This window comes from Trachemys scripta, chromosome 15 (assembly GCF_013100865.1).
Source record: "Trachemys scripta elegans isolate TJP31775 chromosome 15, CAS_Tse_1.0, whole genome shotgun sequence".
NCBI classification, from domain to species: domain Eukaryota; kingdom Metazoa; phylum Chordata; order Testudines; family Emydidae; genus Trachemys; species Trachemys scripta.
In genome coordinates, this window is record NC_048312.1 from 5,584,563 (window position 1) to 5,612,064 (window position 27,502).

A 27,502-nucleotide genomic window follows, 5' to 3' on the forward strand; every position below is an offset into this window, starting at 1 on the left:
AATGGAAAATTTTTATAACCCGTTCATAAGCCAACCCTATAATTCAGGGGGTCAGCAAAATTTGGCTCCCGGGCCATCAGGTGGTCCGAGATGGTTTGTTTACCTCGAGCATCCACAGGCACAGAGGTAAACCTAAGTAAACAAAGTGTCCCGGCGCGCCAGCTGCTTACCCTGACGGGCTGGGACAGCAACTGGGGGGAGAAGCTGGGAGTCAGGGGAGTAACCCATGTGACCATCCCCCACATGACCCCACCCCTAGCCTGGGACCCCCACACTCTCTCCATCCCATCCCTTCCCACCTTATCTGGGGAGGGCTAGGGGAGGATGTCTCTGACCTGGCTGGAGTTGATTTGGCAGGCCAGGTGGCGTGGCCGCAGTGTGCTCCGGTGCCAGGGCAGCGCAGCCACAGCCTGCTCTGGGGGGCGAGGCCGAGCGGCACGGCTGCAGCCTGCCAGCCCCGGAGCTGTAGCTGCTTTGGAGGCTGGGGGGAGAGCAGTGTGGCCAGAAGTGGAGAGACTCTGGCCCCACCTCTTCCATTCTGTCTCTGCTGGCTGCGCTGCCTCTCCTTGCTCCCTCTGTTGCGGGAGGGGCTGTGTCCCACCTCTCCCTCTCTATACCCGTTCCCCTAAGCCAACCCCCGTCTCTGGTGCTTCCCTTTTTTCCTAAAAAAAAATTGGACTTATGAACGAGTATATATGGTAATTTAGATACTGTCTGTTGGAACCCTTTTGTGTCTCACTGTAAATCGCTAGAGCACTTGGGGCATGTATAATTAACTGTGATGTAGCTATGTTGCACATCTTCCCTCCCAGAGAACCTCTAAATCCCAAAAGCAGCTATGCCATAATATATCTAATAGTTTGCCTAACTTAAAACATTTAATTGAACCTTTTAGCTATCTGGGGGCAAAAATGGCTTCTTAAATTGCTATCTCATCATTAAGTGTTACTGTTACATTGTATTGAATAGTGTCTAGTACTACTTAGGTGTTGCTGTGATTTGTACCTTCATTAGAAAATGAAAAGGAAACTTCTTCAATCCCATCAAGTTCGTTCATTCATCTAAGCCTCCTTAAGTTTATAGATTCATCACATATGTGTGCTTATTTCTGTTTTTAGTGATGAAACCTGTTAAAATAATTTCAGGTTCCTACAGCTGAACAGTTTATGGAAATTCCTTTTTGATTGCATAAGTATTGTTGGTAGTAATTCATGTGTTTTCTGTATCGTGCATAGGGATGATATTTATCAAAAGTGTTAACTATTGGTGCTTTCAGTTACAGCCAAGTTCCACCCCAGAGACTGTGGATCAACTGCTAAACAAAAATCGAGAAGGTGAAAAATCCAGAGATGTGATTAAAGAGAAAACAGAATCAAACTCTAAAGAATCTGTCATTGAAACCAGCAGTAATGCGAACTCTAACAGTGGCAGTAGCAAATCGAATAGTCCCAGTATTTCTCCATCAACTAGTAGTAGCTCTGAGCAGAAGCGAGGGCCAGAGGTAACCTCTCAGGGTGTACAGACATCTGGACCTGGAAGTAAACAAGATAAAGAGGATAAAGAAGAGAAGAAAGATACCTCTGAGTAAGTAATTGTGTTCTTAATAAGCAAATCAGGTGTGTTCTGTTTTTAAAATCCCCTGCAAAGGGGAGAGCTACTGTTTGAAAAAATTAACTCTTAGTATTTATATAGGACTTTACATTAACGAATTAATCTTCACAACGCCTCTGAGTTAGGTGGGTAAACATCTGCGTTTTACAAATGGGGAAATCGAGGCAGAAGTTAAATGACTTGGCCAAAGACACGCTGCAGGTTGGTGGCCGAGCTAGAACTCTGGTCCTCCTGCTACCTAATCCTGCACTCATCTGTCTAAACGCTGTCCCTTTGTCAATCAGACTAAGCACCATCTAAAATGTGCTTTGTAGAAATAAGTGTAGTAGATGACTTTTTCCTTTTTCTTTCCATATAGTGTGATTAGCCATGTGCCCCTTAGTTTCCCATAAGTCTTCTCAGTTGTAAACCTAATCTGACAATATTTTTATGTTGTGATGGGATTTTAATAACTCTAACAGTTGAACTGTGGAAGACTTCAGGGGAAATGTTTGTGAAGGAATATCTCTGAACTTTAAATCCTTTTGTGTGTTTTTGTGTGTAGGCAAGTTAGGAAATCAACACTTAATCCCAATGCAAAGGAGTTCAACCCTCGATCTTTTGCTCAAGTAAGTTGATATTTGTATTAAGCGATATTGCATGTGGTGACATACAACCTCTCAAGTAATTGCACAGTAATATTGTTTTTCTTTGTACACGTGGGTCAAGTACGCTGTATTCTGCTAGTTGAGTCTGAGGGCTGGTCTACACTGGGAATTGACATAGACGTAGCTACCTTTTTCAGGGCTGTTTTAAAAAAAAAAAAAAAAAAAAAAAATCCACACACCTGAGAGATGTAGCTGTGCTAACCCAACCCCTGGTGTAGAAGACAGTGCTACTGTCTCTCAAGGAGATAGATTACCTATGCCGATGGGAGAGCCCCTCCCATTGGTGTAAGTAGTGTCTACGCTGAAGCGCTAAAGCAGTGCTGCTCTAGCATTTGAAGTGTAGACATACCCTTTGGGTACATCTACACTACAGGGGGGAGTCGATTTAAGATACGCAAATTCAGCTACGTGAATAGCGTAGCTGAATTCGACGTATCGCAGCCGACTTACCCCGCTGTGAGGACGGTGGCAAAATCGACTTCTGCGGCTTCCTGTCAACGGCGCTTACTCCCACCTCCGCTGGTGGAGTAAGAGCGTCGATTTGGGGATCGATTGTCGCATCCCGACGGGACGCGATAAATCGATCCCCGAGAGGTCGATTTCTACCCGCCGATTCAGGTGGGTAGTGTAGACCTAGCCTTTGTGTCTCTGACCAATCCTCCTTCATAATTTAACAGTGTACCAGATTAATTCTCAGGGTTTTTAAGAACAGCAGTTCGGTACATCAAACCATAACACATTTTGAAAGTGGTTCACTATATTTCAGTAAACAACAGACTACACCAAATGTGGAGTACTATTTTATTTAATAAAAAAGGCTGTCTTAGATACCAGGTCTGAGTGACCATTTGGGAGGCCATATTATATTTCCTTCAGATCTTCACCACATATCCTCACATCCCCTCCCTCCCCCGTTGTCTAAACTGGTTCTTAATTACATTCTTCTGAACTCTGATGACCGTATTTAACTTAATGGAACTTATTTACAGATAGTCACAAGCCCTCTAGGAAGGTTTTCAAGATTTTGGTCTTGACTGACAACAATATTCTACCTGGAGCTGTTGCCAGCGGGTCCAAAGCCAGTCCACCTTTCCCTCGAAAAGTTTCCTCCTCCTAGTGAGGAAACAGCAGCTGTGAATGTTACATCCAGTCTACCACAAGGAGGGTCTGCGGCATCTTTGAAAACTGATGCTGCTAGGAAATGTGCTCTTAACCCTTGCCCTTGCCTTCCCCTTCCCCACCAGCAGTGTGCCATTTCTGTAGTGCTCTCCTCCTCTGCTCAAGGAGCAAGCCTTTCTGCTTTGAAGTACTTTGAGTCAGAAAAAACTAACTCTAGCACTAGCCTTTAGTCTTCAAATCTTGCTAAACTTTTCTTCTTTGTCTTTTTAACTTCACCATGCAATCAGGTGAAAAGAATTTACATGTTTTAAATGCCTGTTTTTAAAGAAGCACAACCTGTTCCATTCCTATCTGACTGCCATGAGCAAACTCTGAGCATAGGTAAAACTGGCATACATGGCATACATGAGTGAACTGTGCACTGACAGAGTGAACTGTTTCATTTATTTGTAGCCCAAGCCTTCTACTACACCAACCTCACCTCGTCCACAAGCTCAGCCTAGCCCTTCTATGGTGGGTCATCAACAGCCAACTCCTGTGTATACTCAGCCTGTTTGTTTTGCACCAAATATGATGTACCCGGTCCCAGTGAGCCCAGGCGTGCAGGTAAAATAGATTTGTCTAACAGCTTAACTAAATATAATATTCTTGGCACATTTAAGATGATGATTAATAGGAGGTGGGACTTAAAATCAGAAGTAAGCTATTAGTGCCGTGTTGTGCCAGGTGCTGTACGGGGATAGATGTGCTCTGTGATCAATATTTACACCATTATTCAGATGTATGTTTAATATTTATGTAAGCAACTTAAAAAATAGAAAACTTCCCCAATTGCCTCTCAGTGTAACTGATATATTGCTTGATTTCTTATAGGTGTTATTGCAAAAGTGGGTTTTGAAGGGACTTCAGTTCATATATACAGACCTACCCTCATGCTTTCACTTGCCCAAATACTAGTGAAGATAGCGCTGAGTTTTGTGCCATAGGCTACCAAATATATAAATATATAAAAGTGGTAGATGCCTTTCTGGAAGAATACTTTAGCTACATGCAGATTAGTGGGCTTAATGCAGAGGGTGTCTATGTGAAATTCTCTGGCCTCTGTTATATAGAAGTTTAGACTAGATGACCTAATGGTCTCTTCTGGCCTTAAAATTTATACATTTAAACAGCTGGTAAAACAATTGGTTTTCAGAGGTGTAAAATACCACCCACTTACACTAAAAGAAGCTCTGAAAAATCAGGCAGCACTTGGGTGCCTAAAGTTAGGCTCCTAGACTTCAAAACTTGGGCCTATATTGCGTGTCCTTGACTCCAGAGGAAATGTTTTTGGTCCACAAGTATAAAGAGATTTTTCCAATCATCTGTCCTGCAAACTCAACCTGGAATATGGAAATGAAGCTGGGTTCTTTCTGGCTCATGCCTCATCACCATTGCTAAACCACCTCAGACATGGAACAGTGCAGAATCTGGTTCTGTATGTGAAATTGTTACAACTTGAGTCATCAGTGAGACAGAATAGGATCCAGCTCACTCTTCAGCACCTGTGTTGGCTCTGCTGTAGTAACAAGTAAAAGACAGCGAGAAAAATAAGCGTGTACTAAAATCAGCAGATCCAGATGTACTCTGGATACACGCAGGGACTAGTTCTGAGTAAGAAGGTGCTATTTACAAGTCGTCCTTAGCATCTTCCTACTCTTCTGTGTTGGGTAGGTGAGTGTAGTATAGATAACAGTGATCACCTACCTGTAGCCTCTTAACAAGTTTATAAATAGAGCTGGAAAACTAGGGTATGCTAGCTTTTATTTCAGGGTTGACATCGCAATGGAGACCTACATATTAGGGAAGCACTGTCCTTCCCAGGCTGTTAATATAATCATTTGTCTTATACCATTATGGGAATAAAAACTGTACAGTTGCTCTTAGGAAAAAAACTAAGAACATTTCTAATTTCAGGGTGGTTCTGAACAGTATTGTTAGATTCAGGAGTGAAAATTCTAAAGCTCATATATTTAAAAACCTGTCCAAAAACATACCGTAACTTCACTGAGTTCTCTTTTGTTTCAGCCTTTGTATCCTATTCCCATGACTCCCATGCCAGTGAACCAAGCCAAGACCTATAGAGCAGGTAAAGGTGAGAATAATACTGCCTGTTTGGTTTTAGACTGCATGTAGCATGAATAGGGTAACAGACATGCACATTTTTATCCAGTTCATGTTAATTTATGTCCTTTAATATCAATGTGTATTAAATTGGTACAAATACTTGAAAATCACAATGCAAAAGATAAATACATTGCTTTTGTGTTTAAAAAAAAAATGCTGTAAGCTTGATTACAGGAGAATTGCTTGTCTTTGAATTCAGTACAGGATAACCAAATTTAAAAATGTTTACAAATATTTTGAATTCTTTAATAGCTGACTGTTTCAATCACTAATGTTGTCCTAAATGTTGTTAGTTGACGTTGTTAAAGAGGGATTCTTTCTAGCAATTTGCAGCAGAGCTACACTTAGTAGAATATTTTCTGTATATGGTACTCTTTCCACTAAGTTCTACACTGCTCTGGTGGAAAGGGTTTATTTTCTTACCTCCTTGTTCTACTGGAGCACTATTTAGAATGGTTTGCTGCTAGTCCTTGTATCTCACTGTCCCTTTTCATCTCTCTTGCACCTAAATAACAGAAGTGATTTAACATAATACTTTTATGGCTAGATACTGTTCTCCAATGAGTGAAAGCTGTTGCTAGATAAACTGGAAAATTTAGTGTGCATGTATGGCTAAGTGCATTATCTGCATTAATACACCTCAAGTGAACGGAAGGCAGGAACTGTCTTTTTTGTTATAGCTATGTTTTAGATAATACTCTAATTCTACAATGTTGACAACTCTTGGAAATTTGGTGGCGCTCTTAAAGTCCCAGCTCCTGGAGGCAGTTGATCATGTGAGCATCTCTGCTTTGATTTAAAAAAATCAAGTTTATTGCCCTAATGATTGTGGAGAAAAGCCTGAAAATGAAACAAACAAAAACCGCAGAAGCTAAATCAAAACCCAAAATGTGTTTTGTTTAAGTATGATTTCTGACCACTTGGGGTTGGTAATACTGATGTTACCAAACATATATTTGAGTTTTTTTAAGTCAACCATGCTCCTATTTCTAAGAGATCCAAGGCTATGTAGAATGTGTGTGTGTGTGTGTGTGTGTGTGTGTGTGTGTTCAAGCTCTTACAGTGCATATTTAGACTAGATGCAGTCTCTGCTTGTAGCAGTCAGGACTTCTTTGCAGTGCTAGGTAAGAGTTTAGCTCCACTAATGAAAAATTGTGCACGTGCCTTCACTAAGGTTCAGTGGCCACTAGTGTAGCCATTTTCTTTCCTGCTCTTGTTTGACAGATGAGGTGGTCGCTTGATAATATGCACATGTTCTTGTATGTGTTAAGAATTACTTTCCTCTATAAAACAGTGCTTCAGTTCTGAACAGCTTCCTTTAGAGTCCCTTTGGTAGCAATTTCAGTTTTGTGAACCTGGAGCCATACACATTTCTCTTCAACAATCAGGTTAATGAAGAGCTGCTTGTATTTAAATCCCCTGCACTGAAAGCTCCATTTTGTACTGATGAAACTACCTTTTTGGATTTAGAAAGATTTTTAAATTAATTTACAAACTCAGCTTATTTTTCCTCTTCAGAATCATACCCGTGTAATGTACTTCTACAGACCATGGTTAAAGTTGATAGTGACGATATTCTAGTTGGGCTCAGTAATTTTGAATTAAAACTTTCAGGAAAGACCTGGTTACTTTAGATCCTCCTTCCTAATGTGAAATATTCCTTGCTTTGTAGTACCAAATATGCCACAACAACGCCAAGACCAGCATCATCAGAGCACCATGATGCATCCTGCCTCAGCCGCAGGCCCCCCTATTGTAGCTACACCACCAGCCTATTCAACACAATATGTTACCTATAGTCCTCAACAGTTCCCTAATCAGCCTCTTGTGCAACATGTGCCACATTATCAGTCTCAGGTAAGACTCCTTCACTGTGTGGTTGCCTCTTGCTGCATTCGTATTGGAACAGATGTATTATTAAGACTTAATTCTGGAATTCTATGTACTATATCTTCTGTTACATCATGTAATTGCTACAATTAGTATTCAAATACTGCAGAAATATTGATAATTTGCACTTCACATCATAGCCCTCCACAAACATTAATTTCCACTTAATAGTAAATACAAATCTTAAATACAGAATATCTGTACCTCATCATTAACTACATCCCATGGTGGAACATCTCTTTCAAATGATTAATTGGATGTAGATTTAAAAGATGCAGTTGCTAACATAGTTGGTGTGATAAGATGGATGGGATATGGTATAGTTTAAAACGTCTTTTGTTCAATTTAAAGAGACCCTTTGTCAACGTAAGATCGGCAGAGTGTAGTTCCTTTTGTGGAAGGTATTTCTCATTTTAAGTTTGCAGGAGTTATCTGGATAATGGTGACAGGTATATTTTGAAAAATTATTGTAGCTAGTGCAAAGCAAGCTGTAGCTTTTCAAATGATCATTAAGTGCCTTTAAGCATGCACTGTACGAGCTTGATTCAAGGGTGTATTTAACTTTTGTACAGACATGGTTTTTAACTAATTGATTTGTCTTTTATTTTTATTGGACACAGCATCCTCATGTTTATAGCCCTGTAATACAGGGTAACACTAGAATGATGGCACCACCAACACATGCACAGCCTGGTTTAGTATCTTCTTCAGCAACACAGTATGGTGCGCATGAGCAGACGCATGCTATGTATGGTAGGAAACGTTTTGTGTTATTTGTAACTTTTTACGTTGTTACATTGTGCAGGGATATATTTACTATTTCAAGCTTCAACCATTGGCATCACAGCCAAAGCTATAACCATAGACCCAGAATATGGTTCATAAAACTAATATGCAAGGTATTGCAAACCTGAGTTATTTGATTAGAGTGAAAATAGATCCAAGTATGCTAATTTTAAGAAGACACTAGTGTTGGAGATGATGTGCCAGCATGAGAGGCTGCTAAGGAATACCAGCTTAAGCAAGTCTGTCACAGGCTTTTCTTGATGCTGTTAACACTACGTCCTTGACTGTTTCTTCATTATAACAAGGACTGTAGTGTTGTCACAAAACTGACTTCCGTTGCAAAACTTGACTTCTAGTTCTCACAACATTAGCATGATAAAACCAAACCACTGCTTTAATAATGCTAGTAATATACATTAACAGTATACAAAGATTTGTCATCTGAGGAAAATATAATTTCTGTGTGGGCGATCCTCCTTTTCTTGGCAAACCCAAGAATATAAATCCTGTTTTGAACATTTCATGTATAAGTGCTTGCGATATGATTTCAATAACAAATAGAAGTCTCCAAAGTTGTCAGTCTGGCATTTTTCACTAGCACTAACCTCACTGAAATACTTAAGTTAAAACATGAAGTGAGATACTGGTTGAGAAATACAATGCAAAAAGAATCTCTAAAGCCACATAAACCTGCACTAAAACAATATGTCGTCCAAAGGAAAAATTGGCTGCAAGAACTTGTCACTGAAGACTCAGTCCATGATCTTTAAGGGGGCTTAGGATTTGACACAGATATCAAAACAGAAGGATCATCTCTTGAAAATATGATCATTCAACAGTTTTTGGCTGAGTATTTGATGAAGAAATTTTGTTAGGTCAATCATAATGTTGACCTAGCGTCTGCTAAAGGGTGTCATGTAACTTTAGACGCCTTTTTGTATATATTTTTTTTTTTGGTGACAAAGTTTTGCATTTTTCTCCTTATGGATGAATATTGTTTATTATGAAAACTTTTGCAAGCCCCAAAATCTAAAGCTTAATCCAGAGTTAAGATTCTGATAACAGAATCTATCATGTCTGTCTTGAAATATCATACCGAAGTCTGATCTTTGCTCGTGTGTGTTAATTCAGGAAAAAATGATGCAGATGCAGACAGCATCACAGTAAAAAGTTCTGATCCTGGATTTGGAGGAAAAGTATATTTCAGCTGAAGTTTCATGTGATACTTTCCTTTCAATTCAGCTATAACTTGTAAAGTTTAAGTAATAGGTCTTTACGCTTACTGGCCCATGTTGACGTTTGTTAAAGTATTCTGCTCTTTCATGTGCATCTTTAGTTTTTTGAGACATTCATGTAAACGGAGCTTTTATTGTGTTTTTTATGGGATTACTGTCTTGATCGAATGACTGAAGACTTTCAGACTTCCTGGTGAAAAGGCAGTCCTCAAAAAATCCTATCTTAAATAAAACTAGATATGAAATAGTCTCTGGAATTTGGTTATTGATTGCAACTTTCCCCAGCAACTTTATGTTGTACATCATTCTTACCTGTTACAATTTGGCAGGTCTTTGAAATCATGGTATAGGAGCAATTTTTTAGTCTGCTAGTGTACTTTAATCAGATATATCAAATTATTTTTCTCTCATGTTCCAACATACCGTAGAACTCTAGTTTTTATATTGTTGATTTTTCAGCTTCAGTCCATCATCGGTATATATTTCAGACAATCTAATGACACATGTTTTGGTGGTGTGACAAGAAACCTGAAAACTAGATTTTTGTGGTGGTGTCCCCTTCTACCTAAATCCAAGCAGCATTTCTCTTACAGAACTTGGTCTTGCCAGAAGCTAAATGTTTTCCTGAACTCTTCTGGGTGGTTATCAGTTTGCTTTTCTGAACTGCTGACCCTCTCTTCTTTTTATATCTGAATGCTTGAAATGCTTGCCACAGAAATCTGCCTCAGCCCAGTCTGATGCCAGTGCTACATCATAGGTGGCTTGTAAGGAAGCACTTCTGTTTGGATGATAGCATGTTCTTACCATCTTCAGGCATGTCATCTTTTTGCCTGCCTTAAAATAAATCAGCTAAACTGTATCTTTAGCCTTCTGGGCTTGCCATCAGGTATTTAGTAGATGACTCCTAATGCTGTAGCTCAAATATAGGATATTCTTAAATCAAATATGGCATTTAGTTTGGTTACTTTTCCCACAAATAACTACCTTGTTTCTGGATAATAAAACTTCTGCTTCCATTTATCAATATGTGGCTGTTTGCTTGAGTATCTATTTGTAGCATTTAATAGCTGTGCGGCATGTGGAGTAAATTGCTATAGGGCAACTTGCTGGATGTGTTAACAGTCACTTACATTAGGAGGCGCTAGATATTTTAAGCTTCCCCCAGTCACTTTGGACAGTACTGTAAGCAGATATCTAGAACCACTTGCGTTAATAGCACAGTTTTTTTCTCCACATTTTATTAATCTCAAGTGTATGCATAGCATCCATATAGTGAATACACCAACATATCCTGGAAATAAACTTCTGAATTGGGTATGTTACTTAATTCTTCAGGAATATTTAGTGATGAATAACTTCCATATGACTATACCATTCCCAGTTAGAAATAACAGCCACTGCTTTTAATTTCTAGAATAAATTTGCCCAAGTGAGTTCTTAGATTTTACTTCTGGCTTTTTCATTTACTCTGTTGGATTGCCCATTGCTATTAAGATGATCTATATTAAGGTCCCTGTGTCCTTGAAGCTAATGGGTGCTTTCTTTGTGTTATCAAGTGACTCCCTGCATGAATCACTCCCTTTAATATCAGACTGTTGTTCTACCTGAGTGCTTGTGTTGCAGAATGAAGAAGTCTGAAAGGACAACTGCATTGGGGGGGGGGGGGCAGTTAATTGCTTTTAAAGCAGTCTCCTAACATTTTCTTAATCAGTGAGTAAAATTTCTGAAAGCTTCACCTTCCTGATTAGTTTGAGGCAAGTAAAAATCATGACAAACGGTAGTCACTGTTCAGTGAAGAGAATTGCAGTATTTGCTGAAAGTTACTTTTTTCCTTCATGGCAGAGGAATCTGAATCCTGAAATGCACGTAACATTCTATACCTGTTAAATCTTTTGGATAGCGAAGGCTAGGATGATGCAGTTTTCAAGATCCCATTTAGCTAATGCTGTGTAATTGAATGTTTCTGCTAAATGTCTACAATAACAGGCAATTCAGGAGATCTGATTGGTGTCTTTGTCACTGCTCTTGAGTGCCACAATTTTGTCACCATTTCAGTTCCTGAAGTTGAATGTTCTTCAACAGATGGAAAGTAGCTAAACTATATGGGCACCATAAATTAGTTTTACTTCTAAACGTATGATGGAGCAACACCCAAATCTGTGTTTTTTCTTAAATCATTGAGAGAATGTTAAACAACTTTCTTTCCTCTTGCTCCTGCAAATAAACCCTAAAACTGGACATCATTAACACGAAGACTCTGATATTCACTTGATCTGTCTCTAGGTTTGAAATGTTGGCTCCTTTAAACCGTATATAAATTCTTAGTGTGAAAAGTTTGAAACAGACACTTAGCACTGAAACAAAGCAACAATATATGTATGATTGGCACGTCTACAGAACGAATTCGTTTACTGGTTCTAAAGAACAATGGCTCAAGCTTTGTACTTTCTGGTAGGTATGGGCTGTCTGTTCTCTCCAGAATCCAGTGATGGGTAATCATGAATGATCAAGTTTTCTATTGACAATTCAAGCTGTGAGGACAAATATATTCCTGTAACAATTAACTCCCACTAGGTTATTGTTTGGATAAATTGTATATGTTTTAGGTAATTGCTGTCCTCTGTAAAACTTCCTTTGTGTGTGTGAAAGATCTGTGTAAAACAAAATTTTGATTTTACACAGATACATTATTTATTCTTTTGCTAGTTCTTGGACCTCTCCCTCTCTCTTCTGCACATGTTTTATTGGTCTGGTGTTTTCTCTAACCTTATCTGTTTTTCTGTCCTAGCAGTAAGTTCTAATATCCTAAATAGTACAATGGTGGGTATGTTATAAATTTCAAAGAGTCTCCAGGGATTAAGAGTGAACCATCTCCAAAGGTGTCTTTTGGAACTGTTAAGACCTCAGTGATACAGCTGAAAAAACAAAAGCCTATTTATTTGTTTACTTTATTGTAACTCTCTTTTAACTCGACCTCTGAGGTTATTGTTGGAGTGTAATAGACGCTCAATATCTGTTCATCTTTATTTTTGTATTAAAGTAAGTAGTGGAGCCCTCAATGTGACAGTTCAAAAGGAGAGCTTATTGGGGCTGACTTTATTTCAACTTCACTCAGTTGTAAAATTAAGTAAAAATATCCAGCCCTATTAACTAAACAAACAAAAATGATATCTGCATGAACGTACAATCTTCAAAAATAAATGAATGTCGACCTTTCCAGAAGATTGGAAGTATACACATGGCAAGAGGCTAATTTATCTTTCTATCTCCCAAATTCAGCATGTCCCAAAATACCATACAGCAAGGAGACAGGTCCTTCTTTCTACTTTGCCAGTGAGTTGGGTTTTTTGTACTAATTTTGATTGTACAGAAAATAATTTTTAAAGAGTAGATGTTAAAGGAATAGACATGCTGAGGGAACATTTTTTTTTCTTTGCACCAGGCCAAAATATAGAAAATGTAGGAAAACTCTTTTCAAGCAACAAAGTTGAATGAATGAATTTACAGGGCACCAAAAGCTAAAGTACAATGTACGTGTGACTTGTCTATAGAATAGATTTGTGTAAATACATTTCTGCGTGCCAAGTTGCGTTTCATTTTGTGCAAATGAAGTCTTGCATCTAACTAGCCTCTACTGTATCTTGAACTGATGAAGACTTAAAGCTGCTTCTTCCTAGTCTACCACCAAAAAATAGGCATCACCCTCCTTAAGATCTCCATGAACTCCTCTCCTCCCCCATCCCTGCCCAAAATAGGATTTCCAGTTTTCTCAAGGTTGGTCAAATTCCTGAAGGGAAAAAACTCCAGCACTTTACTAGCAATAAAACTCTATTTTGAGTCCTGTCGGGGGGAGAGCACCTTCTGCATCCCCGCAGTAGTCATGGGAGAGAGCACTCAGGAATTCTTATTCCGGGGCCTCTGAAGGAGCATGGCAAGCAGCACATCTTGTCATTCCTGTAAAAGTGTAGCTTCGTCTCAGCCCTGTGTCCTTTCATGGGATATGGTGGAGATGGGTTCCCGCTGGCCGGGTAAGCACTACCAGTTACATTAACAGGTCCTTGTGCTTCAGCGTGCTGCCATCCATGTGGTCCTGCAGTGATGTGCTGAGTGGGGGAGTTTCTCTGCACCCTCTTTCTCCAGTGTGTGTGAGCGGGGCCAAATATAACGTGGTTCTGTATACTTAATAAAAAAGGCTAGCAGTCATTGTGGTTAACTGATAAGCTGCATCAGCAGTCTCTAACTGCCAAACAGAGGTGTCAGGTAGTCCAGGTACTGAACAGAGACATCATAGATTAAGCAAAACGAGTTGAAGAGGAGAATATTGGACTCACAACTTAATTATATGTCCGATAACCTCTGTGTTTCTCTCCTGATAATAGATCCCAGTAACCATACACAGCACATTCCAAAATGGAGTATGTTTTATTCTCTTAGAAATAAATTACAATCTGTTGAGTGAGGTTAAATTTCTATTTGAAGGCTTTACAAAACTTGAGGAAGAAGCTTCAGAAAGAAACCCATGGTGTGCCGGGGTAGGGTCCCTAGTGGAATGGCCATAGAATAATCTCTGGTCATCCCTCCAGAGACCCTAGCCCTCCACAGATAGGCGAGGTGCAATTCCTGGGCCTCTCAACTTGCTCCTGTATTGCAGCAAGCTTGTTAGTGTCTCTATATCTGTTTGTTTCATACACCCTCTGTCCTGCGAGTCAGTTCATTCAAGAGAGTATGAAGAACAATATAAATCATGTAATTTGTGTTCTCTAACAGATTTTGGTTTTAAAAGGCTTCGTAGCTTTCATTTTGGCATGCAGAAAATGTGTTTTACAGAATGACTTCCTATGATCGTATTTTGAAAACTAACTTTGAGCACCTAAGGGTGTTCGCATATCTTGGTTTGGTGCACTGAAATTCCTTTAACAAGTTTCTTCCTTTAATAGATATTCTTTTAAGTGGAGTCCACTGTAAATGTGTAAAAATGATTTTGTATGTGTTTATAACATGAAAAAGACATGCTATATCTCTGCTTCCTACCATTCAAACTGAGGTCTTTAAATGTAGTTATCCTCACCATCTTACTGGGTCTGGCAATAGTCTGGAATCACTTCACTGGTCAGCACCCTGAAGCTATCTAGTAGGTTCTGAGTATCAGTGCATTACTCCTCTGACAGATCCCCCTGCATCCATTGTCAGGTTTCTGTTTTTCCCCACAAGAGAAATTTGAACGTCTGAAGTTCAGGGATTGACTTCAGTCTAGGCTAGTGGTTGGTAATGCTGTCTCTGATCTGTGCTGCTCTGATTTTTAATGTCGGACATTTCTGTGGGTTTACAATAGCTGCCTTTCGCCTTTCTTGCTTTGCTCTTGTCAGCAACCTTGACTGTTACTCTTTCCTTCTTGTTTTAGTTGGAATTCAATTCAGTAATTAAAATCCTGTCTGGTATAGTATCTTTGTCCAATCCAATATGGAATTGCTTGTCCTAACTGTGCATCAATATCAAAATGATGGTGTAGTTATAAATAATATAGCCCATATCAAGAAACCACCTGTTTAGAAAGTGATGTAAGTGAAGTGCTCCTAGGAAAGAAGAGAGAAGGTGTGTGAGGTAAATTTTTTTTTTTAATTGGATCAACTTCTGTCGGTGAAAGAGGAAAGCTTTCGTGCTGCAGAGCTCTTCTTAAGGAAAGAAGGCATTTCTGACTTAGGCTATGTCTATACTACAGCCAGGATCGAGGCTCTGAGATCGATCGACCGGCGGTTGATTTAGCGGGTCTAGTGAAGACCCGCCAAATTGACAGCAGATCGCTCTCCAGTTGACCCCTGTACTCTACCCTCCACAAGAAGCGCAAGGTAAGTCGATGGGAGAGTTTCTCCTGTTGACCACCCACGGTGTCGACCAGTTATTCACGTAGCTGGAGTTGCGTAGTGTAGGTTGACTTACCGTGGTAGTGTAGACATAGCCGTAGACTTCTGCTGGAGGCAAACCATGATTATCAGCAGTCCTCAGATGAGCAGAGGTTGCAACACTCTTTGTTAGTTATATGCTTCCATAGAGCTTTTTCAGCATTGTATCCTGTATTAGTACGACAGCTGGAAAACCATGGCACTGCTGATATGTCAAGGACAACGTAATATGATTTCTGATTACTCTTATCAGTGGTTTTTTTCTTCCCATGTTTATTATAGAAATAAGCATGGAAATATTCACCTAGGGTGATTGATTCTGTGGATGAGCATGTAAAACATTGTTTATAATCAGTTGTCATAATGAAGGTGAGTAGATTGTATCTGGGTTGGTAAATTTTCATGACTATTTTTAATGGGTTCGTGCATCTTACTCATCTGAATTAATCATGTAACACCACAATTTAAATCTCTGTGGAATCTGATTGTGATGTTAAAGACCTGACTTTAGGTGAGAGCACACAGTTACAGCACATAAAACTCAGACTTTTCCTCTCACACATTCTTAGTAATAAAGGGAAGGAAAGGCCTTTAGAAAGTGAAACACTGTATCAGAATCTCTCTTGAATTGATGAGGTATCAGCAGCTCTGTAGAAACTAAGATTCTGTAGAAATAAGTGGGGGGAAAAAAACTCCCGAAGTTAATTTTCCTGAGATCAAGTTGAACTTCTACTATAAATTGGAAAAGGTGGATACATTTGTTTTTAAATGATCCGCTCCATTATTCCTGAAGCCTTCTTGAGTAAGATGTTTATGGAATCTGGTAAAGCCTCAAGAAAAATAACAGGTGTGTGTTTTTCTTAAATGTTACTATTAAAATATTTGCAGCAGCAGTTGAGTGAGCAGTTTAGTACATAATAGTACAGTAACTCCTCACTTAACGTTGTAGTTATGTTCCTGAAAACATTGTTTCACTTAAAGTTGCATTTAAGTGAATCCAATTTCCCCCAAAAAAGAATGTAAGCGGGGTGGGGGGGGGTGTAGGTTCCAGGGAAATTTTTTTTGCCATATAGTACAGTCTATAGTTGGGAGGTGCCCCCCGCCTTACCCCACACAGGCACAGCCCACTGGCACTGGAGACAGTGAGGCAGGCAAGGAGGCTGAAGGAGCTGTAGGCTAGGAGAAGCACGTTGCGCAGCAGCAGCGACCGCTTCTCCTACTCTGCAAGCACCAGGGGCGGGGGGGCTCAACCCTCGGCCCGCCCACACAACCCCTTTTCCCCAAGCCCCCACCCTTAACCCGCCTCTTCCCTCCCCCTCCTCCCCCTTTACTCTGCACCCCGTGTCCTCGCTCCTCCCCTGCCTCCTGCCCACGGCAATCAGCTGGCTTGCAGCATTCAGGAGGCGAGGGCAGGAGTGAGGACATGGCGCGCAGGCTCACCCTCCCTCCCCTGCCTCCTGAACAGCGCAAGCCAGCTGATTGCCACAGGGGAAAGGAGGGAGGAGGTGATGGGGGGGCTGCCAGCTGAGGACAAAGCAGGCAGCCAAACGATGTTAGAGCAAAGCATTTCACAATTTTAAATGGAGCATGTTCTGTAATTGAGCAGGGACGTAAGATCGAAACAATGTTAAGCTAGAGGACGTTAAGTGGGGAGTTACAGTATATAAACTGACTAGAATAGGTTCTGAAAACAAATACACAGCTGGGAAAATGTAAATACTAGATTTTAAACAAACAAAACTCTCTCAGTTCTCTGCCAAGCTGTGGACATATTGCTTTAGGAGAAGTTACTGAAAACTGGTGTTTTGCTCTTCTCCCACTTCCTTCTGCATGTGAAAATGTTCTAGTAAGTTCTGGACTTGCATAACAAGTTCTTTTCAACATGAAGCCTTCTTGCATAATATAGATACCTGCTTCAGAATACCTCGTATTTGGGTCTTCTCTCAAGCTATGAAAAAATAAAAGATGAAGCACAGTAATAGTTTTAGGGAATAATAATTAAATTATTTCAGGGCCTCCAATGAATAAAGAATAGATGTGGGAAACCTTGAATACCCTACAACTTCCAGTACATGCTTATAACAAATCTCCTCAAGAACGGAATGGAACTTTAATAAGGGGGAAGGAAAGAAGTTCTTCGGGCTGAGGCACTAGAATCAGACTTGGGAGAGGTAGGTTAGATTTGGAAAGCCGTTTAATCCATCTGTGCCTCAGTCCCTTATGGTTAAAGTAGAGATACTGTGTCCCTTTTTTGTAGGGATTACTCAGACTAGAGATAGGCCATATAAATATTGGCTCAAGACTAATTTCATAAGGAGATGAAATGGAGAAACTTGAAATTGTAACAGTAAGTTGAGTTTTAATTCTAGTGTGTGACTAGGTCAGTTTTCGTACAAGTTTGCAGGCAGTGAAAATACAAAAAAAAAATTTGATGGAAATTTGCTGCTGCTGTAAATGGAATTTAAGTGGTAACATTAAATATGAAGTCACTGTTTTTCTGCTTGAAAGCATAACCGGATACCATGGCACTGGAGACTAACTCCTGTTTAGGTGCATAGAAACTTCAGAACTTCCAAAAACCCAACTCCTGACTAAAATCATTAATGGTATGTAAAGACTTAATATTGTAACAAGTATGTCATGGTCAAAGTAGCCCTTGGCATACTTTGCAAATTGAAAGCCTTACAGTGTAGTTCGCAAGATTCATCTGTCCATTGAGATCAGAATGCTGTTGTACTGAGTGCTGGAAACACAGGGTCCATGAAGAGTTAATGACACTTTAATGTGAGGGGAGTTCTTGAAGGGTTGAGTGGGCTTCAGGAGGTGGATTATTTAGAGCTCACCGCTAGCTGAATAAAGTCACTGTTTAGGGTTTTGTAAAGTATTGAGCAAACGTAAGGCAACAGAAGTAATAGCAAACTGGACTGGGAAAGGGTGGGACAGTGGGTGTTTGCTTAGAAGTAATTGGAGGATGTCTGAGGCACTTGATGGAGTGGCAAGTTTCTGTGCAGGCCTTGTGGCAGACAGTGCTGCACTTTTATCAAATGGCAGTATGTTTGGTATGTTCTCGCTTTCAATCCCCTGCTTTTTAGGATGAACAGATCAAAGGCCATTCTTTTGTGTGTGTTGTGCGGAGAAGTTCTACATTTCAGAAACCGTAACGGGTTTTGATATAGAAGTTAGAGCAATTAAATCTATTTGCTCTCGGAGCTGGGATTTCCTAGTATAAAAAGAATTGCTGGCAATGAATATATGGGTGGTTGTGGCCTTAACTGTAGTCTAACCTAAAACTAGATCCCAGATGGAGCCCCTTTTTTCTTTTTTTCCAATGAACTGCTTCATAAATCTAGAAAGGTGCAGGAGAGGTACATGTAATAGACTCATAGACTCATAGACTTTAAGGTCAGAAGGGACCATTATGATCATCTGGTCTGACCCCCTGCATGCTGCAGGCCATAAAACCGTCCCTACCCCTTCCCTGGACTCTGCTGTTGAAGTCCCCAATCCTGTTTTAGGTGACTTCAATCGGCAGAAACCCTCCTGCTAGAGATCCCTGCCCTATGCTGCGGAGGAAGGCGAAAAACCTCCAGAGGCTCAGCCAATCTGCCCTGGAGGAAAATTCCTTCCCGACCCCAAATATGGCGATCAGTAAGACCCCGAGCATATAGGCAAGAGTCTCCAGCCTGACCCCTGTCAGCCATTATACAATTTACCTACCATTTCTTGGTTTTCCTTGACTACTATGTTTTACCATTAAACCATTCCCTCCATAAATTTATCTAACTTAATCTTAAAACCAGACAGGTCCGTAATGTGGCCCTCAGATTCTCCTAATGTTGGCTTTCTTAGCACTTCCGTACAGAACTTTACATGTGTAGCTCTCTGATTTAGCAGGTAATTATAGCTCTGTTTGTTCCTCAAAACAATCGCTTGTTAAATTAGGATACAGGCAGGAGCTGGGTTCAGGACCCAAGTGATAGGTTGCTTCGGACACTCCATTTCTAGCACTGTGGGAAGCAAAGCTAGTCTCCACTTCAGTGCAATGTAGTATTGGACCGAGATGAATGTGAGCTTGAATTAGTAATAGCTTTCCAAGCCACATACACAAGCGGTTGGTAGGTTGTGCATGAGCTTAAACATGTAAGCTCTAAAAGCTACAGATCTAGAGGAAGCATGTAGTCATTTTTTTGGAGACTATTGCTTCATTTAAACTCATTGCTTAGTGCTCTAGTAAAAACCTTTTAGAAGCAATTTAGCGTGGCTTCTCATGCTGCCTACTCTTAAAAATTATTGTTCCTTTCACAAAAGGGCAGAAGCAAACTCTGCATGGCCCATTTTGTAGCCCGATGTGATAGGAATGACCAAGCAGGGACTTCTTGTTACATTTCACTTTGCGGTAGAAGGATTTCCCTAAGCCTGTGGTGCTGCAGTTAATGAATGCTGCTGCTTGACACGTGTGGTCAGTTTCCTTGCCGTGGAATTCAGAGTCCAGGATTTCCAGCAATGAAGGGTTCTAGAGCAACATCAAAAAGTCAATGGGAATGGTGGTAATGCAAGGGGGCGTCTTGATGTGGGCGCTAGATGTAAGGCTCCAACGAAAGCTGGTTGGCTTTCGGAGAGCCGGAGTTTCCCGGCTCTTCTGGCTGCTGTGTTTGTGTAACTTACAGGCAATCACAGCGTGTAGACGTGTGCTGACTGTACTCCAGAAGAGTAGCATGGTGAGGTTAGCCAGGTAAAAGGCCAAAGACTTTGTGGATGGATGGTGGAAATAGAAAAAATATTCATGTTTGTGAATTATTTAACTCTGTACAATAGAGAATTTACTTTTTCCAGAACTATAAAATGTAAGAAACTGATTACAAATCCCTTGTAGACTTATCGGTTTGACTAAAATTGCAGATTAAATACTGCTTTAGTGGGTTGATGTATACGGTATCTTTTATTAAATCAAGCTAGGAAAGCTGAACTATTTTATTATGGTTATTTATTGACTTTCCGGCAAAACCATGTAAACTACATGAAAGCAAATATAGATTTTTAGATCCAAGGTAAGATGTGCAGGTAATTACAAGATAAAGTATTTGTAGGGGAAAAAAGACCAATTCACAGTATCCCTGATGTGCTGTAAAATCCTCATATACAATGTGAATTTGGTGAGATGTATATTCTTTGTCACTTGTCAATTTCCTCCTTTTCCTTCTAGTTTCTACTGGTTCACTTGCTCAGCAATATGCCCACCCGAATGCTACCCTGCATCCACACCCTCCTCATCCGCAGCCTTCTGCTACGCCAACAGGACAGCAGCAAAGTCAACATGCTGGAAGCCACCCTGCTCCCAGTCCAGTGCAGGTAACAGCAAAACTCCAGAGAGCAAACATTTTGGAATATGTCTTGTAGCCCATTGTTTTAGAAAACACTGCACCAGTCTTTACTTCGGCATCAGTTTGCTCTTCATGCAGCTCCAAATGTATTCTTCTCGACAAATAATCTTTTCTAGCAGCTATGTTCATACTCCCTTGTTCCAGAAATAATGTGGCTTGGAAATATCATTTCCTTATGATTTGCATGTGAATCCAAAGTGAAGTGCAATCAGCCTGCCTTTATACCAATGTGTGATGATAGCAATAAGGGTAAAGGATAGTGAACAATGGCTTAAAAACATTTGTGTAAACAGCAGGGGGTGGTTCTTCCCCTACCCCTGTGCACACAAAAGTCCAGTAATTGGAAGTTACTCATTTGACCCTTTTTGATAAGGAATGGGGGGTAGGTGGCTCAGCAGTAATTTGCGATTCATTAAGGACTGTCACTCCCCTGGTATACCTGGCTGCAAGTTCGGTAGGTGTGGATTTATGGTGTAGAAGTTAGTCACAGACAGAAGTGCTGAAAGATGGCTTTTGGTTTTTACACGATAGCCTCAATTCTGGAGAACACATCAGGTCTGCAGGCTCTAGTGACTTTTTCCCCCCTGTGCAACAGAGTTGGATAATAAGACCTACAGGATCAGAATGTGGCACTTTATTTTGTGTTATTTGTGCAGTGTAGATAGGAAGATCCTTCTAAAATGTTTGATATTAAGTGGAATTTTAATAATTCATTATTATTTCCATGGAATAAAGATTTTGATTTCTCCCCTGAAACCAAAACCTGAAACTCACTAATTCTTCCTCCTGTTTGCTTTGCAGCATCACCAGCACCAGGCTGCTCAGGCACTCCACCTGGCAAACCCACAGCAGCAGTCAGCAATGTACCATGCTGGTCTTGCTCCAACCCCCCCTTCCATGACACCAGGCTCCAATACGCAGTCTCCACAAAATAGTTTTCCAACAGCACAACAAACAGTCTTCACTATTCATCCTTCCCATGTTCAGCCTGCATATACCAATCCGCCACACATGGCCCATGTACCCCAGGTAAACAAACTTTAACAACTTTCCAAAGACTGAATGTCCTGTTGCCTCAAAGATCTCGCCTTCGCATGGGGCAGTGGCCTCTTTTTACATCATTTCTCTTGGCCGACTATTTTCTGTGTTGCTTAGGTTTCTGTTTGCACAGTGCCGTTAATTTAGCAGTCTGGCGGCGCCACAGGTACTCAAGAATCCGCTGCACCCACTTAGTCTAAAATAGCTACTGTGGGGCTCCACTTAGAGCTTTGGAAAAGGTATTTTGTTAAAACACATTTGAATGCAAAGCCAAATCTTTATAAAAAGTCTATTCAATGAGAAATACTCAGGGGTGCTTGGAAACTCCTGAGAGGATTATGAAGAACTTCAGGAGAGGTTAAAATGAGGTGGGAAGGAAAGAGAGTAACCATGTACATTGATGGGTTGTCAATTAAATTGCCGTTGAGGATATGGGGGACAGCTCAGTGGGCTGCAGTGGGCTGATCTTGAATACAGTTTTCAGTTCTGGTCACCCCCTTCAAAACCTATATGGCAAAAATAGAAAAAGGTCCAGGGAAGGGCAGTGAATGTGATTAGAGGTGTGGAGAGACCTGCAACAGAGATTGGCACTATGTAATTTAGAAAACACAGATTAGTGGAAACTTAAGGGTACATCAAAGAATGGACACTTAAGCAGGATCATTCCTGTGGAGGATATTTCTTCCTAACCCCAGGCAGTTAGTGGTTGCTTTATGCCTTAAATCAGAAGGGTTGATACTCCCTTTGAATGTTACCCCGGCTAGTGTAATTCAAGATCTTGTTAATCCAATAGGGGTCTAATCCTTTTCTGAATTCTGCTAAAATCTTTCACTCAATCTCTGGGACAGTCTCTGTTCAAGTTAATTAGGAGATGTGGAAAAAAAGTTGCTTTTACCATACTTCCTTTTACCCATTCTAAATGTATAGCTTTTTAATTTCAGAGTCTCCCATTGCCTTGCTCTTGTGTTGTGAAGGAACCCCCCAACTGACTTTCTTTAGCCAACTTGTTACGAGGCCTTTTATCTTCCTCCGAAGCATCTGGCCATTGCCTCAAACAGGATATTGGTGTAGGTGGGATATTGATCTGTCTTAGCTTGGTAGTTCTGTATCTGACTAGATTTTGTAGTTCCTTTGGGGTCCCCGTAAAGTCCTGCATTTGGACCCTCAGATGTGCCTAATTGCAAGTGACTGCTATATAGACACCTAGAGCACCAAACCTCAAAAGCAGAGGTAATCATTTCACTTCCATGATGGAAAGGATTAGGTGAACTGTACTGAAGTGTAACTGACAATTGCATACCTGTGTGCCAGCACGCTTTCCGGAAATGGCAGTTAATTATCTAATCTTACTGGCTCCTTTTTTGCTTTGTTGGCTTCACAAAAAACTACTAAAGTAAATAAGAAGCTGCTTATAGTGCAGAATTAACTAAATGACTGTTAAAGTCGCTGATATTTTTAATGAGCACAATCAGTCTTCTATATCCCTGATCTTGGCTTGTGGAATTCTGTGCTGTTGGTTTCACAGACATAAAAACAACAGGCATGGACATCTCAAAAGATGTACAAAGTTCCAGATGGCTTCTCAGGGTGGGGCAGTGCCCCATAAGCCTCTAGTGAAGGAATGATAGCTTCATCTATCTAAAAATCTCTTCTGAAATGGCTACCTCAACTGCTTACAGGAAAAACAAATAATAATCCCGAAGCACCAGAGATAGGGATTTCCCAATGCTCAATTCTATCATGAAATTCATTATCACTTTATAGTGGGAATTCCAGATGTGCTCACACCAAGGGATTAAATTAATTTCATTTTAAAGACAATCAGTAACTCAATGCTAATTGAATCCCTGACTCACGAAACTCTGAGCATGTTACAAAAATCAGCACCTAAGCATCAAGTTTTGCAAAGCATCATTACCGTGGCAAAAAAATCGTATATGCATGTCTGTATTGAGCATGGCTGCTATGGTTATAATAGCATTGCTTGGTCAAAGCAAAAATGCTGGTGTTCATGAGGGATGTAATGCATGAGGTTTGGAAGGCATGGCTGTTGAGCACAAACAGGGTCCTTAGTATGATTTGGGAGTTAGTTCTCATGCCTTCAGGGGCTTCTTGGAAGCTATATTGCAACTTGAGGAGTTCTGTTAATCAAAGGCCAGTCTGATTAAGGCTGACAATGATACAGTAAAAGTAGTGCTTATGGAAAGAGTCGCAGGGTTTAGCCACATGGGAACTTTGCCCTTTCTGCACATCTAACTTGAATGAGTCTGAAGTCCTAGCCAGTGCCTGCTACTGTCTGGAGTGGTGTCTGGCATCCGAGTTTCCTCTGCCAGCTCACTTAAAACACACCCACAACTAAAATGGGCAAAACCAATTTTCTTTTGAAAACTTGTTTGAATCTAAACCTGGACAGTGTTAAATGCTGTCTGGTTTTTGAGCGTCATCTTGTAATTGAGAAATTACCGCTCAAGATTGATAGGGCTTTCACTTAGGAAATATAGATCGTCCCTCTGACTGCCTCCTGTCAGGAAGCATCACTAATAAGTGACAGGAGTTTCCCCACCAACTGAGGAGATACATTACTTGCTTATAAGGTGCTAAGCAGTGAGACACATGCAGCTCACTTTTCCTTTGGGGATTAATTATGAATGCTTTCAGTACACAAGAACTGTGATATTGTGAGCTTAACTGAAAATAGAACAGATCTGAGCTAGCTGCATTACATAGTGGAATGAAGGGGGATATTACGAATTTTCAACTGTTTATATGGGAGCGAATATAGCTATAGAGAGAGACTGGACATTAGAAAGACAATGGGCATCTAAGACAGGTGAACGTGATGAAATTGGGAATTGTAGACAGGTGAGAAACCAAGTTCATTTCATTGAGGTGTGAAGTTTTTGTTGGAGACTTTTGCTGGGGAAAAATGTAGAAATCTTTGCCTTTGCTTCATGCTTTTCCTTCCTCCTTACAACCATCTGTTCATCTGAGGTATTGAGAAGGGGATGGTGGCTCTTCTCATGTATGTAAAGGCCTATATAAGGGCCTATTATTTGTGTGCAGTGTCCAATTCATTCTCTGCATAGGAAATGCTTCTCAATTCTTAACAAAATGTCTAAAGATTTTTTTAAAATAATATTCCAAAAGTATCCTTTACCAGTGCTCTTAGTCAGCCATGAGCTCCTGCCCAAACTGAGGAGATGTCAGCAAAGCCAAGAATAAGGATTTGACATCTTGTGTTTTAAAATCTGAAACTTACTCCCTATGTGCACATTCTAGCCAATTGACTTAAAATGGAGTAAATCTCCGGATTTACTATACTATTACAGTTGGAGGAATCTTTGCTAGTCATGTGGCCAGGAGTGTTGCCTCCTTGTGACCATTATACTAAAGAGCTCTTTGTTTCAGGCTCATGTACAGTCAGGAATGGTTCCTTCTCACCCAACTGCCCATGCTCCAATGATGCTAATGACGACACAGCCACCTGGTGGTCCCCAAGCCGCCATCGCTCAAAGTGCACTACAGCCCATTCCAGTCTCGACAACAACACATTTCCCCTATATGACGCACCCTTCAGGTGAGGAGTGTGTGCGTGTGAGACCTGCACCTTAACTGAGCCAGGTCAAATTAGTGAGCAAAACAGTTATGAGCCAGGTTTGGGTTAGAAACAAAAAAACCATAAGATGTCCTTTTACAGAGGCAAACTGCTGAAGGCGGCAGACAGTATTTCTGCAGTTAGTATTTATATTTTGCTGCTCCAAATGTGAACTTAGTATGCATACAAGATGAACTAAGTTAGCAAAGACTTTATTTCTGTATGGCTGAACCATATTATGCAGACTTCAGTGTGTGTAGAACAATATCCGCCTGCCCTTGTCTTGGGGGATAGAATGTCTAGGTGGCTTATGGTGTAATGATCCAAGTTTTGTACATGTAAAATATATAAAGTGTCTTGAGGATAGTTGTAAAAAGATTTCTCCAGGGATACGAGTATTCCTGGCAATTAATGGCTGAAGGCAGATGGCATTTTGAAGTTGACTTTTTATCCCAAGAGCGACAGTTTGCAGTACTGTTGCTTGGGAAAACCAGGCCCTACTTGTTTTGTTGCTCTTTAAATGTAACTCTTACCTAGGTGTCTCAAATACTGTTTTTTTTCCCCAAGCAGGGTGTGAACTTGTACAGTGAACTAATACCTGGTTTTGTGTGGTGCGGAATGGGTGGGAAAAATAAACATTGCTTTTTTAGGGTTTAGGTAGAAAAACAGCCAAAGGACATCTTAATGCAGGTTTTTTTACAGACTTGAGCTAAATAGTTATCCTGTGATTTGATTAACTCGCACATTGTTGTATGGCTTCTCAATCTGCTATTACACCTGCACTCTCTTTTTTGCAGTACAAGCCCACCACCAACAGCAGTTGTAAGGCTGATCTGGAGTAACAAAGGCTGGACACCTTTTGTAGGCCAAATACCTTCCTTCCACTGCTTCTGCCAACTGGAAGCACAGAAAACTAGAATTTCATTTATTTTGTTTAAAAAAAAAAAATTGATTTCTTGTAACATCCAATAGGAATGCTAACAGTTCATCTTGCAGTGGGAGAGATTCGGACTGAGTAGAGGCATGTGGGAACTTGTGGGTTATTCCATAATTCCATACACTGTATCAGAGTCCTGCAGGTGCCCAAACTCTGCTTGCTGAAAACTGGAAGTTATTTATTTTTTAATGACCCTTCAAAGTTATGAACTTATCAGCTAGCAAAAGAAGTAACACAAGTGATTCTTGCTGCTATTATCACTAAAAATCAAGACTCGGAGATCCCTTTTACGTCTAATAAACTTGAAACCGGTTCAGTAAAAAAAAAATTCTAATCGTCAAACTGATGGATTATTATTTATAAATCACGTTTGATGAAATGATCACTATTGCAAGACAGTGATGTAACTTTTAAGTTAAGAAAACTTTTACTTTGTAGATAATATAAAATAAAAACTTTAAAAAAAAATTAAAAAATAAAAAAAGTTTTAAAAACTGATCAATCTGGTGTGTGTATGTTACTCTTGCCATACTTGCTTCTCTAGCTTTAAGATTCTGTCCAATTTAATGTCAGGTAAAATTGATTTGGCATTATGAAATTTAAATAGTATTTGACGTCAAACCTTTGACATGGTTTTTCTATGCAAGACAGGTTTGGTATAACCTGTCTTGGTATAACTATACCAAACCTCCTTTGTTTGGTATAGTTATAATCATACATATTATTTCAGTCAAAGTATCCTACTTTAAATGCCTGTTTACCAGAAGCTGGGAATGGGTGACCAGGGATGGATCACTTGATGATTACCTGTTCTGTTCACTCCCTCTGGGGCACCTGGCATTGGCCACTGTCGAAAGACAGGATACTGGGCTAGATGGACCTTTGGTCTGACCCACTATGGCCGTTCTTATGGTCTTAGCGCTCTAGATTCAACTGCGGTAGCTTCGGTCCACAATGTAGCATCTTCTGAAAGAAGCAGAATGGGAAGTCTTGATGCTTGGGACACAAGAGACGATGCAAAGGTCAGTCATGTTTGTTGGTGTTTGGGGAAGCTACTTCCCAGGCTGAGCAAGAAAAAGCTGCAGTAGTGATGGGCAAAATATGAGAGAGAATTATAGAAAAAACTAGAAGAAAAGTATGTGAATTTCATGTGTTTAGTACTTCACTTGAATGTGAGCTATCTCAGCCCATGTCCAT

General features: G+C 40.3%; 1 protein-coding gene across 13 annotated transcripts in view; it reads left to right on the forward strand.

Annotated features, from left to right (window-relative positions):
* Positions 1–26,445, forward strand: part of ATXN2 (ataxin 2) — a 68,261-nt gene extending 41,816 nt beyond the window's left edge. For 8 of the 13 annotated variants that reach the window (XM_034791307.1, XM_034791303.1, XM_034791311.1 and 5 more), the window contains 11 exons: positions 1,277–1,584; positions 2,156–2,219; positions 3,831–3,983; positions 5,445–5,511; positions 7,216–7,400; positions 8,054–8,186; positions 12,734–12,787; positions 20,558–20,703; positions 21,537–21,764; positions 25,182–25,350; positions 26,166–26,445. In XM_034791307.1, coding sequence (XP_034647198.1) covers positions 1,277–1,584; positions 2,156–2,219; positions 3,831–3,983; positions 5,445–5,511; positions 7,216–7,400; positions 8,054–8,186; positions 12,734–12,787; positions 20,558–20,703; positions 21,537–21,764; positions 25,182–25,350; positions 26,166–26,194 — 1,536 coding nt within the window. In that variant the 3' untranslated portion in view covers positions 26,195–26,445. The remainder of the gene's footprint in view (positions 1–1,276; positions 1,585–2,155; positions 2,220–3,830; positions 3,984–5,444; positions 5,512–7,215; positions 7,401–8,053; positions 8,187–12,733; positions 12,788–20,557; positions 20,704–21,536; positions 21,765–25,181; positions 25,351–26,165) is intronic. The other 5 variants (XM_034791305.1, XM_034791302.1, XM_034791310.1 and 2 more) reach the window with 4 other exon arrangements.
* The last annotated feature ends 1,057 nt before the right edge of the window (positions 26,446–27,502 follow it).